Raw genomic sequence first — 17,771 nt, 5'->3', positions numbered from 1 at the left:
AATTACATAAGTGAGTGAGTGAGTTTGGTCCACCAGATGTTATCAATTTCATTTGCACTTCTGCAGAAAGACAAGAGAAATGGTTTAACTATAAATATTAGTACAGTGGTACCTCTGGTTACGAACTTAATTCGGTCCGGAGGTCTGTTCTGAACCTGAAACTGTTCTTAACCTGAGGTACCACTTTAGCTAATGGGGCCTCCCGCTGCTGCGCAATTTCTGTTCTCATCCTGAGGTAAAGTTCTTAACCTGAGGTACTACTTCCGGGTTAGCAGAGTCTGTAACCCGAAGTGTTTGTAACCCGAGGTGTTTGTAACCTGAGGTACCACTGTACAGGTTTGATGTAAGACTGGTTTGAGACTGCTATCAAACAGGTTTGATGTGAGACTGCTGATTAGAATGTTACAAATGCAGTATCTGAACAAACACTAATTGCCTCTTAATAATAAATGCTAGCTGGCATTTTGAATTTCTTATATTCCAAAATTATCTGTATTTCCCCTGAATTACAAAAAAAGGGAAAATTTTATGAAAGAAGCGTTGACACTGCTGGGCACATGTACCAGTCTTTCGGAGCCAAAGCCCTGCTCAGTGAGCCTTAAATCTTTAATTATTACTGATTAAAGAAAAAATATATACATGAAACCTAATGAAACTTGGGATGTATCGGGTGTATCAGGATTTGGTTCCTAAACATTTGGTCCATATGCCCACACATAAGCTGTGAAAATGCACTGCACATATTTCCTTAACCATGAACCTTGGGGAATCTGACTACTTTAGACAGACTGTAAATTCACCAAGAGAATTCTGATTGATTAGTTATGATGAAAAACTCCATTACTGGCAGTCAACAAGAGATTCCAGGAAGATAAATGTGAGATCAACAGATGAAGAATGAGAGCAGATATGCTTTTTGACACAGAAGAAAACAAGAGAGATTGGCTGAACTGTGAAAAGGAACAGGAGTGTAGGTTTCATAGGCTCCCATCTCATTCCTGCTTTCAAATGTGCAAAGATACAAAAGCTGGAAAACAAGCATATGATGTGTTTACTCAGAAGTAAGTATGCTGGGGCCTACTAAATATGTGTGCATTATGGGATGGAAACCTCAGTAGCTTGGCTGACTGTTTACATAATTGCAAACCGGATTATGTACTGCTCCAGGGCTTCCTTAAATTGTAATAATAACAAACCACAGAAAGTAGCAATTGACCAACCTACATTGGTGTACAGGAGTTCTATGGAGTTACAGTCACTCATGAATGGAAACTTGAAGTAACAAAATAAATAAGAAAAGAGTTCAGCACTGTGCTTGTATGCTCCTTCTCTCCCTGACTCCTTCTCAATAATTCAGCACTTTTTCCTGTCCTGACAAAATCAGGTCACCGGGTATCCTTATGAATGAATAATGCATATTTACACAACTAGCCCTGTGTCGGATATCCTGAACAGTCAGGAAACAACAAAAGTAATTCAGTCACAAGAAGCCATACTTTCCATGCTCTCCTGCAAGCATGTTTGTGTGCAGAAGGTATAGCAGGATCATTCTTTTGGCCCACTGTGCGAGAAGCGAGTCAACACCACAATAAATATAGACTATGCTTCAGGAATAACTTCCTGATGGTGCAAGCTGCTTGACAGTGGAACTGACTACCTCAGAAGGTGGTGGATTCTTCTTCCTTAGAAGTTTGTAAGCAGAGGTTGGATGGCCACGTATCAAGAGCAAAGCAGAAGGTTTGAACCACCTGCTGATGAAGAAAACCAGGGGTTGCCCATTCCCCTTCCCCAGCATCTTGAGACACAATTCTCTTTTATTTTGCAGTTCATTTTGAATGCTCTCAGCTTTTTTTTGGCATGCTACCCTCTTTTGCACTGGCCCATTTGGAATTTTGGGAAAGTGTGGGGTGTCCCAGTCCCAAAATAGTTGCAGCAGGGGTGCATGGCTTAACACAACATGACTGCCACCTTTAAAAGAGCAGAAAAGGAGATGGAGCCACATCGGTGAGAAAAAGGGTACTTATATCTGCCACCACTGCACTCACTCACCCACAGGAAGCAGCTCTTTGCATCTTTTCTCTGCTGGGCACAAAATGGAGGGTGAATGTCCATTCCTGGCATCTAATAATATGTGTGCATGTTTAAGGATGTGTGCAATGTAGGAGAGGTCAGTCCAATCCAATGGAAACTGAGAAGGAAGAGCAAGCAGCCTATTGTGCACTCTGGATTTTTCAGGGGCTATTTTGTGAGTTGCATAGGAAGTACTGCATAGGAGACGCCCAGACAAAATGACCTTTGAGATCCCTTTGGTGGCTAGGTAGGTGAACCAGAAGGCAACAGCATTTTGCCTTCCCTAGAGTTCATTTAGTCTTAGGGTTAGCTGGACTTATTCTTAAGTTCCACTGACTTGAGTGACAAGCTACGCCTGAACACATTTACCTCCAAGCAAGCTAAGCCTCCACACGTTTTGCTCAGAGGACAAGCCCCTGAGTCCGGCGGGTGTTACTCCAAAGTAAGCCTGTCCACGGAGACGCGAGGAGGGGAAGCGGAGCGAGCTCGGGGCCCCTTCTCAAACTGGAGTCCTGCTCGGAGCCGGGCAGACGGCGCTCGGGAAACAGGGGCGCCGCGGGGCAGGGCAGGGCGCGGCGGCGGCGGCGGCCGCCTGGGCTCAGGGACGCCGCGAGGGCGGTGCAATGGCACCAAGTAGCCTCGCCACCCTGCGCTCCAGAGGCTGCGCGCGAACGGGAGAGCGAGAGAGCGAGCGCGTAGACGGCAGGCAGGCTGGCTGGCTGGTTGGGCGTGAGGGTCCGGCTGCTGGGGAAGGAGGGAGCCTCCCCCTGGCCCTCCTCCCGCTTCCCTCTCCCCGCCCGCACAGCCGCCTGGGCCTGGGCCGGGCTTGGGCCGAGAGGCGGAGGCGCTCGGCAGAGCCTTAAAACTTTCCGGAGCGGCCGTGGCGCTTGGGGGCAATGTGGCTGCTGTGGCTGCTCCTGGGCTCGGCGGGTGAGTCGGCGCCGGGCGCGCACCCACAGGAAGCGGGGAATGGGGGGCGGGAAAGAGCTGGCTGGGGGAAGGGGAGGCGAGCGCGCCGTGGGGACGGACCTGCAGGAACCCCGGAGGGCAGCGGCGCCTCACGCCCCCCTCGCGTTCCTATGTCCCCCTCAGGCTGAGGGTGGCGGAGGAGGCGCGGGCTTTGCGAGGGTCCAGGACCCCTCGGTGTGGACTTGGACAGGGGGGAGAACCGCCTCACACAAAGCACAACACGCGCAGCCATTCAGGATTACCTGAGTATTCTCGGACAACGCTGCTTGCTTGCGATAGCCCCAGATGGGGATAAGTACTACGATACCAGCTTTTTGGTCTTGTTTGGGGTGCGTGAGTGGCAGAGTTGCTTATTCCTCTCTTCCTCCCCCCAAACTCTTCACCTCAGCTGGAGAGGCAGGCTGGTGACTGGCAGCTCCAGCTCTCCGCTCTGTTCCTTTTAAGTACTGTAGTTTGTTGATAATTTCTGTAGTGTTTTACAAAGTGCCTTACCACGCCTGTCTCTTCTCACAGTTCAGTTTGTATGTTATGATTATTTTTTAAAAAACCTATCAGTCCTGTGTTAGGGAAAGGAGAGCTTCTTGAAGGAATATACAACAACATTGTAAAATATTCCACACCCCCACCCCCACCCAGAGCATTCATAGTACGGTGGTACCACTACTTACGGACATGATCCGTTCTGGGGTGCCATCTGCACCCCGAAACGTCCGTAAGTAGAGCGCCACTTCTGCATGTGCGCATGATGCAATAGCGTGCTCCTGCGCATGCGCAAAGCACACAGAATGCTTCTGCGCGTGCGTGACAAAACCCGGACGTATACACTTACAGGTTTGTCGTGTTCGCAGCCCGAAAATCCTCAACCTGAACCTAACACAACTAGAGGTATGACTGTGTTCAGAAAGTTCCTTCCCCTGCCCCATTTGCTTCATTTGCTTAGAACAGCCACATAAGGGGTTAAATGTGACCTTAGTGACTTCTGGTGTTGGGGTTCTTCACATCTAGGTGTGGTGCAAAGTGTCATGGAGGTCCTGGGGTAAACCTTCATTGTATTTCATAAAAATACACATGGAACCACAGGGCCCTTCTGTCCCAAAGGAGCGTCAGGTTTTGGTTGGTGTTTGTGTTGACATTCTCCTTCTTCTTGGAGTTTTGGCTGCAACCTTCTTTTCTGTAGAGATACACTACTGTGTCTTGAAAGGCCCAAGTAGTATCATCAGTCTGACTTTTGATGAGTTTTGTTTGGGGTACATCCATCCAGATCCTCTTCCTTTCTAAGGGAGTTTGGCAGGAGTTAGAAAGGTGATACGCAGCAGCATAACTCTAGAAAAAGAAGTATAGTTGAGGAGAGAGGAACCAGACATCTCTGTGATACCACATGTTTGGAAGGGTCCAGAGGTCTTCTGCTCCAGCCCCCTGCTGCAAGGCAGGAACTCTTCCTATCCTCTAATTCACCCAAGAAATCCACACCAAAGAGTGATGAGAATAAGTGCTAAACAGAGGCCCTTGATACCTGAAAATATGAACTATGTACTGTATTAAGTCTTCAAAACCTGGATCAATGCATCTTTGCATCTCCACTTCTAGCACTTCTAACACAGACATTTTGCTACCATTTTCACTAAATCTAGTAAACAGAAATGGCATTTGAACTGGTGTTCAATTCAACCTGAAAGACATTTTGAATTGCTTCTTTGAAAGTATTTATGCTGTCAGAAAGTTCATTTTGTTTTGAGTTGGGCTCCATAAACTCTGCAACTACACATAAAATGTGCCCACAGTGGGAACTGGGAGAATTCTATCAAAACTAAGCAAAGTTGGTGGTGCTAGACATAAAACTCTCCTCTTTTTTTTTTCCTTTCTTTTCCCCTGACTGCACAACACATCATTCCATCTTGGATTTTCCATTCTCATCTAAGCTGAGTGATTTATCTGCTGTCTATTTGTATTTAATAATAACCATGTGTAAATAGTTATACTTTGCTGCAGTAGATGTTGGCAGAAGATGCTGTGGGTGTACAAAGGATTTTGCTGTAGCAACTTTGCGATTTTAAAAAGTGTTTGCAAAGCTCATATACAGTTCTTTATGAGCTTCCCCATATAATATTAGGAGTGCTTTATCTCCAGATGCATTGATGTCACATTAAGTTGCATTCTTTGCTTTCAGTGTCATACAGTAGTTTTACCATTGCAAGCAGCATCACCACCTGTTGCTGTACAAGCAAAAATGACACACATTTATTAACCCATTTTTTTACCATTTAAATATTTCATATTTGAAAATTGTTGTTCTTTGACTCGTGTAATTACAGTGTTCTGCTGGATAAGTTCAGCAAACAGAAAAGTAGCACTGGGAGGACTGTGCCATTTGCTACATCATGTTTGTAGGAGTACTGAGAATTTCACAGCTGTCTTGTATTTTCCCAGGGGCATCACCTGGGCTTTATTCACTGGAAGCATTTGTACACATCAATAGAATTTGGCTTTGGTCAGTCTTGTGGTCTTCTAATCTCCAAGTTGTCTCACTCTTACAGCCTTGTGTTAACTTGAGCCTTGGGGTCAGTTTACATATTATGGCTGCCACTGTTGTCATATTGGAAATACATTTCTGTGCAGCAGCTTGCTATGCTGTTGGGTGATTTTTAAAATGTCATTTGAGAGCTCTCCCCCCCCCCCCCGCAAAAAGTTTAGTGCTTGGGAGGGGGATAATACATTCTGTGTGGAGAGTTGTTGTGTACATAACTCTCATGACATGGTCAGGCCAATGGAAGTTATACAGTGGGTGGCCACAATGTGCAAAGAGTCAGGTCCTGCATAACTCTCCAGGGACCCTTTAACTCAGGGTTGCCTTACTTTTACACACTTGTTTATTGTGGCCTTGTATGCAGTGGCGTAGCATGGGGGGTGCAGGGGGGCCAGCCGCACCGGGCGCAACATTTGGGGGGGCGCGCTCGCACCTCTCTGCCCCTACCTGGCTCACTCACTCTCTCTCACTGCAGTGCTGGCTGTGCGAATCCGATCCGAGCTGCCAGGTCGCCGCCCACTGTGGAGGGGGAGGGTGCCAGGCGTGCGTTGCATTGCGGAGCAGAGAGAGAGCGAGGGAGGGAGGGACTATCTGGGGGAGGGACAGTGCAGCGGCCGCCCAGCGCAGCGCTGAGCGCGGGAGAGAACCACACCCGACCAGCCCAGGCAGCAGCAAGAAGAAGCTGGCAGCGGCGGCAGGTTAGGGGTTAGGGGCGCAAATTACTTGCCTTGCCCCGGGTTAGGGGGTGCAAATTACTTGCCTTGCCCCGGGTGCTGACAACCCACGCTACGCCGCTGCTTATATGTAAGTCCACAGAACTTGCTAGTCTGCTGGCAGAGGAGTGTTGGAGAGCTCTGACCCTTGTGCAGCAGACCACTGCCTTTTTGTCCTGGGAGCAAAGGAGGAATGGAGTGTTTTGCTCACCTGCATGTAGTTCCTTGCACTCACTTGGTATGCAATTCATCAGTTGCTAGGAATTGCAAGTGAAGATCGAGCGCTGTTGCACTTATGTTCTGCTTGCAGACTTCTCGTAGGTTGGCTGTTGTAAGAACGGGATTCTAGACTAGATGGACCCTTTGGTCTGACCAGCTGAGCTCTTCTTATATACCAAGTTAGTGCTTCAACACAGGACTTGTAGTGTTGAAGATATTCTGGAGAAGGCTAGTGTATTTCTGGTTTGCTGTTGTTATGAATAGAAAACCTGCAACATAATAACAAATGATATCCCTACCATTTCAGGAACAAGTGTTTATTGAAATGGTGGTTGTTATTTAAGAGCCTGTTATTAACAGATGTATGTGGACACTAGCAAGTGTTACTTATTATCTTTGAGATAGCAAGATTTTCAAAGTTTAGTTGCACACCTCTAGATTGTTATGGTTTTGCATCCTTTCAGTATATAGTCTAAACATCACACAGGAAAGCTCTGACAGGTAAGAGAACTGAGATCTCCCATGTTGGTAAAATTATTTTTCCAAAAGATTAGCAGGAATATATAATTGGCTAGATAATGATAATGATAATGCTTTGATGTTCATTAATGTAATTGATTAATACTTAATTGACCCTCACTGGAAAACAAAAACATTATTGGGTAATAAATCAGAATGTCAGGATAAAAAATAATAATGAAATGTACAAATACAAGTTGCCATATTGCTAATGAAGGACAGAACACTTTTTACAATAGTGGGCACTTGTTTGTCAAAATCTGAATACAGGCTGAGGGTTCTTTTTGCATCTTTGATGTAGGTATGAATTTATTGTGTGTATGATACCTGTAGGCATTGTGACAAAGTGTCTGTGTAAAATATTTTTAAGAACCTAAAACCTTGCTTTGTGTAGCTGTGCCTGTTGCTCCATGGCTCCTTGATGGTTAAGTGGTGGAAAAGAGAGAGAAGGACCACCACCACCCCTTGATCAAATTTAGTTTTCCCCAAAAACTGTCAGCAACAGAAGTTTCTTTGAGGGGGAAAAACACATAGTTGGGATCTTTAGGAACTTATATCAGACATTTGGTCCCATGGTTCTCTTTAACTCCTAAAAATGAAGCAAACAACCATGAAACGTATGCTGTTATAAACATTTGGATTTCACACACTACAGATAGCTTTCTTTGGCTGCATTGAGATGAATACCCACTGTGATCACAAGTTCCTTCCTCTTCAGTTCCCTCTGATAAACAGGACTTTATTCATTGCTTTCTTTCTTTTTGCCATTATGTCTGTACTATGGTTTGAACAACCCCTCCTAACCAGGATTGCTAACTGTGGCTATTAAGTTCTGCAAAACAAAATCTCAAATACTAGTTTCCAAGATCCAGATCTTATTCACTTCAGTATTCTGAAAAGTATAAAGTAATCAGGATTGTAAATGCAGAACACAAAGATGAATGAGAGAAATTAACATTGGGGTGGGGGGTGGGGACAAGGCTTTCCAGTTTCCCTGCATACATATCAGTACAATCACTGTAAGAGAATAAAATATACAAATTTACCTTGGAGTTAAAATCTATTTAATATGGGTAACTTCCAAAACTAATTCTTGAATTATTATGATACATGTAGTTTAACTTGAAATGTAATATCAGCTTCTGCTTTATTTTTCTAGCTCTACTTTATTACTAAAGGGTGATTTTGTTTTCAATACTAGTCTTCGTTTAACAAATGAAAACAGCTTTCTTTGTTTTTATACATTATGTAGTACAGTAGGAAGTTTTTGACCCAAACTGATTACAGATAAGCAAGGAAACACCCAATTAATTCTACCCACTCCCCAAATCTCCTTCAAGAAGAAGCCTGTGCTTGGTGAATGGGAACCATACCACTGAATGTTGAGAAGTGTACGTTCATTTGTGAAGGCCTTTTATTTGTGTTTGATCATTGCATAAGGTAGTTGCATATAGTTCTCAAATGGAGGATACATAAACATAAGAATAAAATATGATGTTTGAACTCATTTGTGTCATGTAATAAAATACTGAGTACTTTATTTGAATATCATAATAAAATCAGGAGATAAGTTAAAACAAGGGAATAAACACCTAATTCAAAATAGCTTCCAATTTCTCATCTACAGGTGAAACTTGAAAAATTAGAATATCGTGGAAAAGTTCATTTATTTCAGTAATTCAATTTAAAAGGTGAAACTAATATATGAGATAAACTCATGACATGCAAAGTGAGATATGTCAAGCCCTTATTTGTTATAATTGTGATGATAATGGTGTACAGCTGATGAAAACCCTAAATTAACAATCTCAGAAAATTAGAATACCAAATGAAATCAGCAAAACAAGGATTGCAAATAGAGCAATATTGGACCTCTGAGAAGTAGAAGCATGAATATGTACTCAGTACTTGGTTTGGGCCCCTTTTGCATCAATTACTGCCTCAATTCAGAAGAGCTGAAGGCTGCTATTGAAGCATCCTGGTCTTCCATAACACCTCAGCAGTGCCACATTATTAATTTGGGGTTTTCATCAGCTGTATGCCATGATCATCACAGTTATAACAAAAGCTTGACATATCTCGCTTTGCATGTCATGAGTCTATCTCATATATTAGTTTCACCTTTTAAGTTGAATTACTGAACTTTTCCACGATATTCTAATTTTTTTAGTTTCACCTGTAATCAGGCAAATCTTAGGACTATGGAAACATATTTAGGCCACAGCTTAGTAGTTTAAGTGTCTTTCCTAATGAAGAAACCAGGCATATATTATGATTAATAATATGTCATCAACATAGCGTATCCTTAGTAGGTTTATACCTTCCTGGTACTACAACTATTGTTGCTGAGTTTGTCAGAATACAGCCAGAGACTTAATTCAAAAACACATGCAAACAAATCAGCAGTGTTGCAAAGCATTGCCTATTCAAGGGCTCTTCAAAAGACAAGTGGAGATTTGCCTGGAGAAAAAATGCAATGTTATTGCACTGTTAAAAGTTTTGCAGGCATTCCACCTGGCTTCCTGCTGTTTTCCACATAGGAACGCTTATGTTGAAATTGTGCTGTTTTTTTCTTGTTTCCCTTTACTAATGAAGCAAAACTAGCCAATGTTTGTGCTTCTCACTACATTCAGGGCAACAAGAGTTGTATCCTGCTCAGAAACAATGCAGGATTCTAAACTTGTTTGTCGCTAGACTAGATTATAACTTCACTGTGTTATGGAACAGCGTTGTATCAACAATATGTGATGGAAGGGGAAGTAATGTGATATTGCTGCTGTTGCTTATGAATGAGCTAGTGAAAAATGAGTAGCACCTCTACTTCGTTTTCATAATGTAAGAACACAGGAGTTGTTGTTGTTGTTTAGTCGTTTAGTCGTGTCCGACTCTTCGTGACCCCATGGACCAGAGAACGCCAGGCACTCCTGTCCTCCACTGCCCCCCGCAGCTTGGTCAGACTCATGCTGGTAACCTCGAAAACACTATCCAACCATCTCGTCCTCTGTCGCCCCCTTCTCCTTGTGCCCTCCATCTTTCCCAACATCAGGGTCTTCTCCAGGGAGTCTTCTCTTCTCATGAGGTGGCCAAAGTACTGGAGCCTCAGCTTCACAATCTGTCCTTCCAGTGAGCACTCAGGGCTGATTTCCTTCAGAATGGAGAGGTTTGATCTTCTTGCAGTCCATGGGACTCTCAAGAGTCTCCTCCAGCACCATAATTCAAAAGCATCAATTCTTCGGCGATCAGCCTTCTTTATGGTCCAGCTCTCACTTCCATACATCACTACTGGGAAAACCATAGCTTTAACTATACGGACCTTTGTTGGCAAGGTGATGTCTCTACTTCTCAAGATGCTGTCTAGGCCTGTCATTGCCCTTCATCTACTACTCCTGTGATCTTTTTTTTTTCCAAAGACAACAGGCATATAAAAGAACACAGGAGTAGTAGATGAATAAACGTGCTGCTAAGCAAGTTGGCAGTGACTGTTTCTTTGAATAACATGACAATGTAGGTGTGCACTATGTCAAATGTAAACCAGTATTTTTTGGAAACGTGCTTTGATTTATATGCACAGATAGGAAAGATTAGTACTTTCCATTGTAGGTACTGCATTGGACACCTAAACAGCCACTGGTGAAGTTTCTCTATACATCAACATTTGCAATAGGTATAAAAGATTTGGGAAGGTTGGACTTTTTCAAGTTACTAATATGTACTGGGCACCAAATGGATCCTTACGTAGGGCAGACAGCTGCATGTGTTGGACTCAAATAGCCAGTAGTCACGTTTTCCTGATTCTCATGGGAATTGCTGGTTACCTACATAGACTGGCTAAGAAGTTTTGATGCATAAGACAAAAACTCTTAATGGTGGTTAGAAATATAATTACAGGCACCTCCCACCCCCTTATGCACATTCTACTTGCGCATGGCCACTTTTACACAGGCCGCCACGAAATAAATAAATAGATAAATCACTTTACAATATTTCAATTTTGCATGCAGGTGCCTGGAATGTAACCCCTGTGTAAGTCAGGGGGTATCTGTATAATATATTAAATAACTTTCAGCTTGCTGCCGTTATGATAGCATAGAATTTGATCCCAAATTTGGTCTACCTGCCTACCAGTAGAAACTGCTCTGACCTAACCTCTTAGGTGCTTGTTGCAAGAGAAGTTAGGTGCAGGAGAAGTTCAGTGACAAAGCTGTGTAAAGCAAGCTTTCTAATTCTGCCTATGCAAACATTTTAGTTCTGAGACTTCCCCGGCCAGCCTGCAGCTCTCAGACAGTGACTGAAGTGTAGCAACTTACAAACACAGGGCTGCCATGAACTTTTATGTACACTGACATGTAGGATAGATAGTCACATATTTTGTAGGGTTATTATGTCTTTTGTAGTACTTAAGCATAGCAAAATCTGTGCCTAGGTAAAATGTAGAATGTATGTTTCAATGTTAAAAATGGCATTTTAACAGTTGCAGGAAAGGCTTTGCTTCATGCCAAGTGAAATGAATTTTGCAGGCCCCTGGTTTGTCATCATTCAGGTCTCCTGTTTCAGTGGTATTCTCTTTTCAGTGAGTGAGTGGTTTGTTAATAGGCACTTTGAGCAGTGTGTTAAAAGTTAGATTTGACAGCAATTTCAGTTCAGGCAGAGAGACCGTCAGCTTCTGTGTATCAAAAGTTTAGAGTTACTTAAAAAAGAAGAAAATTAAAAAGAGGATGTTTGTCTTGGCAACAGGGTATGATGAAATATATTTCTACCGAAATATATTTTAATGTATTGAAACAGGAGACATGATTTTAAAATAGTTCACCAGTGCTGTACCTCCAGACCGCCTACTGACATTTAACTTAAATAGACCATGGGAAACTTTACAGGCTAGCATCATTTGTCATTAATAGCAGTTGGATGGGCTATCTCTTTTACTGCTGAGAAAAGTCTTGTGCTTTTCTCCTTCCTCTAGCTAACAAGCCCTTGACTGTGAAGTACTGTTTTTAATTGACTCTGAAGGGAACATGCTATATTGAGGGAGATTTTGAGGCATATGTTTCTGGTCAGTGAACACCCAGCAAAGTAATGTCGTGGAGTTCTTCTGAGATTGTATCACTTCATATAACTACTGCGCATGACAGTTTTTCCAGTGCAGTTTTCCCATAAGAAAATTCCTGTTTAGTTGTCAATTGGAAAGAAACATTTGTTACAGACAACTCTTTCATAACACTAGCTTTTGATGTCCGGGGCATTCAAAAAGCACAAACCTCTTCCTCCATTATTCTTGTGGTCTGAAAAGGTTCTGTCCCAGAAGAAATCTTCACAATGAGATTTGTTTCGAATGTATAGATTCTTAGTCTTTTTAAATCTGGAAAATTGAGTTTAGGGAGTGCATTACCTATTCATCAGTTTTGCATGATTTGCAGATGCTGAAGTCTTCAGGCAATTGCAAGCAATAGGAATTGTAGGTGAAATCTAATATTGTATGAATGCTTCGCCCCAGCCCCCCAGCTTCTGTGGGCGCACAGAGGCTGTAGTGAGGAAGAGTAGAAGGGGAAGTCCTATTCTGTGGGTAGAAGTTTGTTCTGCAAGCAGGTGGACACAACTGGATATTGCCCTTTGCAAGTACTTATGAAAAGCAATTCTTTGGCTACTAAACCTAGAGTGTTAGCTTCCATATATGCTGTCATTTCTGGAGGTTTTGCTGAAGTCAGTGGTAGTCAAGAAAAAGTGATTAGCATTTCAAATGTTCTTCCCTTGGCACAGGTGGAAATGGTGATAACTGGCCTTTTAAAAAAGAGCTTTTGCTACCATAGACTTATAGCTGGCACATCTAGTCATTCCTTCTTGTTAATTTGCTTCTTTATGAATACACTTTATTTGAGCTTTTTTTATTAGCGAAAGGCATCTATACAAATTATGGTGAAACACATAATCTAATCAGAATGAGTTTCTAGAAGATTCCTAATAGGACTTTTGAATACTTGCCAAGAGAGTTTTTAGGCTTTCTAGTAAATTTCTTAAATGGACTCGCTGGCCTGTTGGTTGTTTGAGAGCCCTCAGGTTAATATCAGGGCACTTGCTTTCCAATTTCTAAAAATCATCAGTGTAGAGATGTCTGGTTCAGTGGATATTATTATGTAATTAGCAGAGTCAAACTATATGTGAAAACTGAAGCAGCAGCTTTGATCAGTCTGACAGTATGGTGAGTGCAAACTGAGGTTGAGCGGAGGTGTTGCTTGCCCATATAATTTATTAATTGTTTCCTTGGCTGCCGTCCTTCGTGTATTCTCTGGAGGAATGTTGCTTTTAGTCAGCACACTGATTTGTATAACTTCTAAACCAACTTAATTTTATTGTGTGTAGCACTTAAGCTGCATCTCTTAGTTGCTTTTTGAGGCAGGGAAAATTAGGGATTTATTTATTTCAGGATTTGTATGATGCTTTTCAGGGCAAATTCTCCCAACAGTGTTGAGCAGTATACATAACACACGTATACGTGGCCTTACCTATTTAAACATGATATTCCATGCCATGGTGCTTATCAAGGCTGACTGCATGATTTAGGGGCCCTGGGGCACATGTAATAGCAACAGGTGAGTTGGCATCCAATGCCATCTAAAACCATCAGTACCTCTAACACTCAATACCTGAAGTCAAGTCTGCCAATTCTTTACCATTTGAGTGAACAACTGCTCTGGTTCTTACTTGACTTACTTTATACTGGCCATTTGGAACTTTTCACTTCTGCCCAGATCATTTTGAGTCAGGACCCTTCCCAGGGCCGGGATACGTAGCAGCAGCAACAGGAGTGTAGGGTTGATACACATTAAAGGTAAAGGTAAAGGGACCCCTGACAGTTAAGTCTAGTCGTGAACGACTCTGGGGTTGCGGTGCTCATCTCGCTTTACAGGCCGAGGGAGCTGGAGTTTGTCCACTCTGCAGACAGTTTTTCCAGGTCATGTGGCCAGCATGACTAAGCCGCTTCTGGCAAAACCAGAGCAGCGCATGGAAACGCCGTTTACCTTCCCGCCGGAGCAGTACCTATTAATCTACTTGCGCTTTTTGGGGTGCTTTTGAACTGCTGGGTTGGCAGGAGCTGGGACTGAGCAACGGGAGCTCACCCCGTCCACCACCGACCTTTTGATTGGCAAGCCCAAGGCTCAGTGGTTTAGACCACAGCGCCACCTGTGTCCCTTGATACACATTGAGATCATGTTACTGTTGTTATTTAATTAACGCTATTACCAACCCTCCCCTTCATGGATCACTGCCTTGCCGTGGCGAAGGGGCTTGAAGAACTCAGAGAAGCTATGAACTATGCCGAGCAGGGCACCCAAGATGAACAGGTCATAGTGGAGAGTTTTGACCAAACGTGATCCACCTGGAGGAGGAACCAGCAAGCCACTCCAGTATCCCTGCCAAGAAAACTCCATGGACAAAGACAACAGGCATATAAAAGTTATGACGCTGGAAGATGAGCCCCTCAGGTCGGAAGGCGTCCAACATGCTACTGGGGAAGAGCGGAGGGCAAGTACAAGTAGATCCAGAGCTGATGAAGCGGCTGGGCCAAAGCCGAAAGGACGCTCAGTTGCGGATATGCCTGGAAGCGAAAGGAAAGTCCAATGCTGTAAAGAAAAATATTGCATAGGAACCTGGAATGTAAGAACCATGAACATGGGTAAGTTGGAGGTGGTCAAAAATGAGATGGCAAGAATAAATATTGACATCCTGGGCATCAGTGAACTAAAATGGACGGGAATGGGTGAATTCAGTTCGGATGACCATCATATCTACTACTGTGGGCAAGAAACCCATAAAAGAAATGGAGTGGCCCTCATAGTCAACAAAAGAGTGGCAAAAGCTGTACTGGGATGCAATCTCAAAAATGATAGAATGATCTCGATACGAATCCAAGGCAGACCTTTTAACATCACAGTAATCCAAGTTTATGCACCAACTACTGGTGCTGAAGAAACTGAAATTGACCAATTCTATGAAGACTTACAACACCTTATAGAAGTGACACCAAAGAAGGATGTTCTTCTCATTATAGGGGATTGGAATGCTAAAGTAGGGAGTCAAGAGATAAAAGGAACAACTGGCAAGTTTGGCCTTGGAGATCAAAACGAAGCAGGGCAAAGGCTAATAGAGTTCTGTCAAGAGAACAAGCTGGTCATCACAAACACGCTTTTCCAACAACACAAGAGACGACTCTACACATGGACATCACCAGATGGGCAGCATCGAAATCAGATTGATTATATTCTCTGCAGCCAAAGATGGAGAAGCTCTATACAGTCAGCAAAAACAAGACCTGGAGCTGACTGTGGCTCAGATCATCAGCTTCTTATAGCAAAATTCAAGCTTAAACTGAAGAAAGTAGGAAAAACCAATGGGCCGGTAAGATACAATCTAAGCCAAATCCCTTATGAATACACAGTGGAAGTGAGCAACAGGTTTAAGGATTTAGATTTGGTGGACAGAGTGCCTGAAGAACTATGGATGGAGGCTCGTAACATTATACAGGAGGCAGCAACGAAAACCATCCCAATGAAAAGGAAATGCAAGAAAGCAAAGTGGCTGTCCAATGAGGCCTTACAAATAGCGGGGGAGAGAAGGCAAGCAAAATGCAAGGGAGATCGTGAAACGTACAGGAAATTGAATGCAGATTTCCAAAGAATAGCAAGGAGAGACAAGAAGACCTTCTTAAACAAGCAATGCAAAGAAATAGAGGAAAGCAATAGAATGGGAAGAACCAGAGATCTGTTCAAGAAAATTGGAGATATGAAAGGAACATTTCGTACAAAGATTTCCATAATAAAGGACAAAAGTGGAAAGGACCTAACAGAAGCAGAAGACATCAAGAAGAGGTGGCAAGAATACACAGAGGAATTATACCAGAAAGAAACGGATGTCTCATATACCCCAGGTAGTGTGGTTGCTGACCTTGAGCCAGACATCCTGGAGAGTGAAGTCAAATGGGCCTTAGAAAGCACTGCAAATAACAAGGCCAGTGGAAGTGATGGTATTCCAGCTGAAGTATTTAAAATTTTAAAAGATGATGCTGTTAAGGTGCTACACTCAATATGCCAGCAAGTTTGGAAAACTCAGCAGTGGCCAGAAGATTGGAGAAGATCAGTCTACATCCCAATCCCAAAGAAGGGCAGTGCCAAAGAATGCTCCAACTATCGCACAATTGCACTAATTTCTCACGCTAGCAAGGTTATGCTTAAAATTCTACAAGGAAGGCTCAAGCAGTATGTGGACCGAGAACTCCCAGAAGTGCAAGCTGGATTTAGAAGAGGCAGAGGAACCAGAGACCAAATTGCAAACATGCGCTGGATTATGGAGAAAGCTAGAGAGTTCCAGAAAGACATTTACTTCTGCTTCATTGACTATGCAAAAGCCTTTGACTGTGTCGACCACGGCAAACTATGGCAAGTTCTTAAAGAAATGGGAGTGCCCGATCACCTCATCTATCTCCTGAGAAATCTCTATGTGGGACAAGAAGCTACAGTTAGAACTGGATATGGAACAACTGACTGGTTCAAAATTGGGAAAGGAGTACGACAAGGCTGCATTTTGTCTCCCTGCTTATTTAACTTATATGCAGAATTCATCATGCGAAAGGCTGGGCTGGATGAATCCCTAGCCGGAATTAAGATTGCCGGAAGAAATATCAACAACCTCAGATATGCAGATGACACAACCTTGATGGCAGAAAGTGAGGAGGAATTAAAGAACCTTTTATTGAGGGTGAAAGAGGAGAGTGCAAAATATGGTCTGAAGCTCAACATCAAAAAAACGAAGATCATGGCTACTGGTCCCATCACCTCCTGGCAAATAGAAGGGGAAGAAATGGAGGCAGTGAGAGATTTTACTCTCTTGGGCTCCATGATCACTGCAGATGGTGACAGCAGCCACGAAATTAAAAGACGCCTGCTTCTTGGGAGAAGGGCAATGACAGGCCTAGACAGCATCTTGAGAAGTAGAGACATCACCTTGCCAACAAAGGTCCGTATAGTTAAAGCTGTGGTTTTCCCAGTAGTGATGTATGGAAGTGAGAGCTGGACTATCAAGAAGGCTGATCGCCGAAGAATTGATGCTTTTGAATTATGGTGCTGGAGGAGACTCTTGAGAGTCCCATGGACTGCAAGAAGATCAAACCTCTCCATTCTGAAGGAAATCAGCCCTGAGTGCTCACTCGAAGGACAGATTGTGAAGCTGAGGCTCCAGTACTTTGGCCACCTCATGAGAAGAGAAGACTCCCTGGAGAAGACCCTGATGTTGGGAAAGATGGGGGGCACAAGGAGAAGGGGGCGACAGAGGACGAGATGGTTGGATAGTGTTTTCGAGGTTACCAGCATGAGTCTGACCAAGCTGCGGGGGGCAGTGGAGGACAGGAGTGCCTGGCGTTCTCTGGTCCATGGGGTCACGAAGAGTCGGACACGACTAAACGACTAAACAACAACAACAACAACATTACCAACCCTTCACCAAGGTGGTCCCAGGGCAGTTGAAGAAATTTAAAACTCAGAGTTTAAAACAGCTAAAACAAATTACAGCCACAGGAATAGGGTTGGTCATGAACCCACCCCCTCCTCTGCTGTAACTGTATCAGTTTTAAAGAATAAAATATAGGAGCATAAATGAATATAGAATACAGTAGGGGTGGGAGTGACACATGTTTTTATGGATTCTTTTGTTGATTTCATTCTCATATGTTTTATACTGCCTTGATATGTTTTTATGAAAGTGTGAATTTT

General features: G+C 43.3%; 1 protein-coding gene across 3 annotated transcripts in view; it reads left to right on the top strand.

Annotated features, from left to right (window-relative positions):
- The first annotated feature begins 2,870 nt into the window (after nt 1–2,870).
- Nucleotides 2,871–17,771, top strand: part of LDLRAD3 (low density lipoprotein receptor class A domain containing 3) — a 121,058-nt gene continuing 106,157 nt past the window's right edge. For 2 of the 3 annotated variants that reach the window (XR_013832882.1, XM_079952391.1), the window contains exon 1: nt 2,871–3,000. Coding sequence is in view for 2 of the 3 variants with exons in the window: in XM_079952391.1 (XP_079808517.1) it covers nt 2,967–3,000 (34 nt within the window). In the remaining variant the exon portion in view is untranslated. The remainder of the gene's footprint in view (nt 3,001–17,771) is intronic. The other variant, XM_079952392.1, reaches the window with a different exon arrangement.

The sequence above is a fragment of the Podarcis cretensis genome (genome assembly GCF_951804945.1).
Source record: "Podarcis cretensis genome assembly, chromosome: 1".
In the NCBI taxonomy this organism is placed as follows: Eukaryota; Metazoa; Chordata; class Lepidosauria; order Squamata; family Lacertidae; genus Podarcis; species Podarcis cretensis.
The sequence above is the reverse complement of the archived record's forward strand: the minus strand, read 5'-3'. Positions and strand labels throughout refer to the sequence as shown.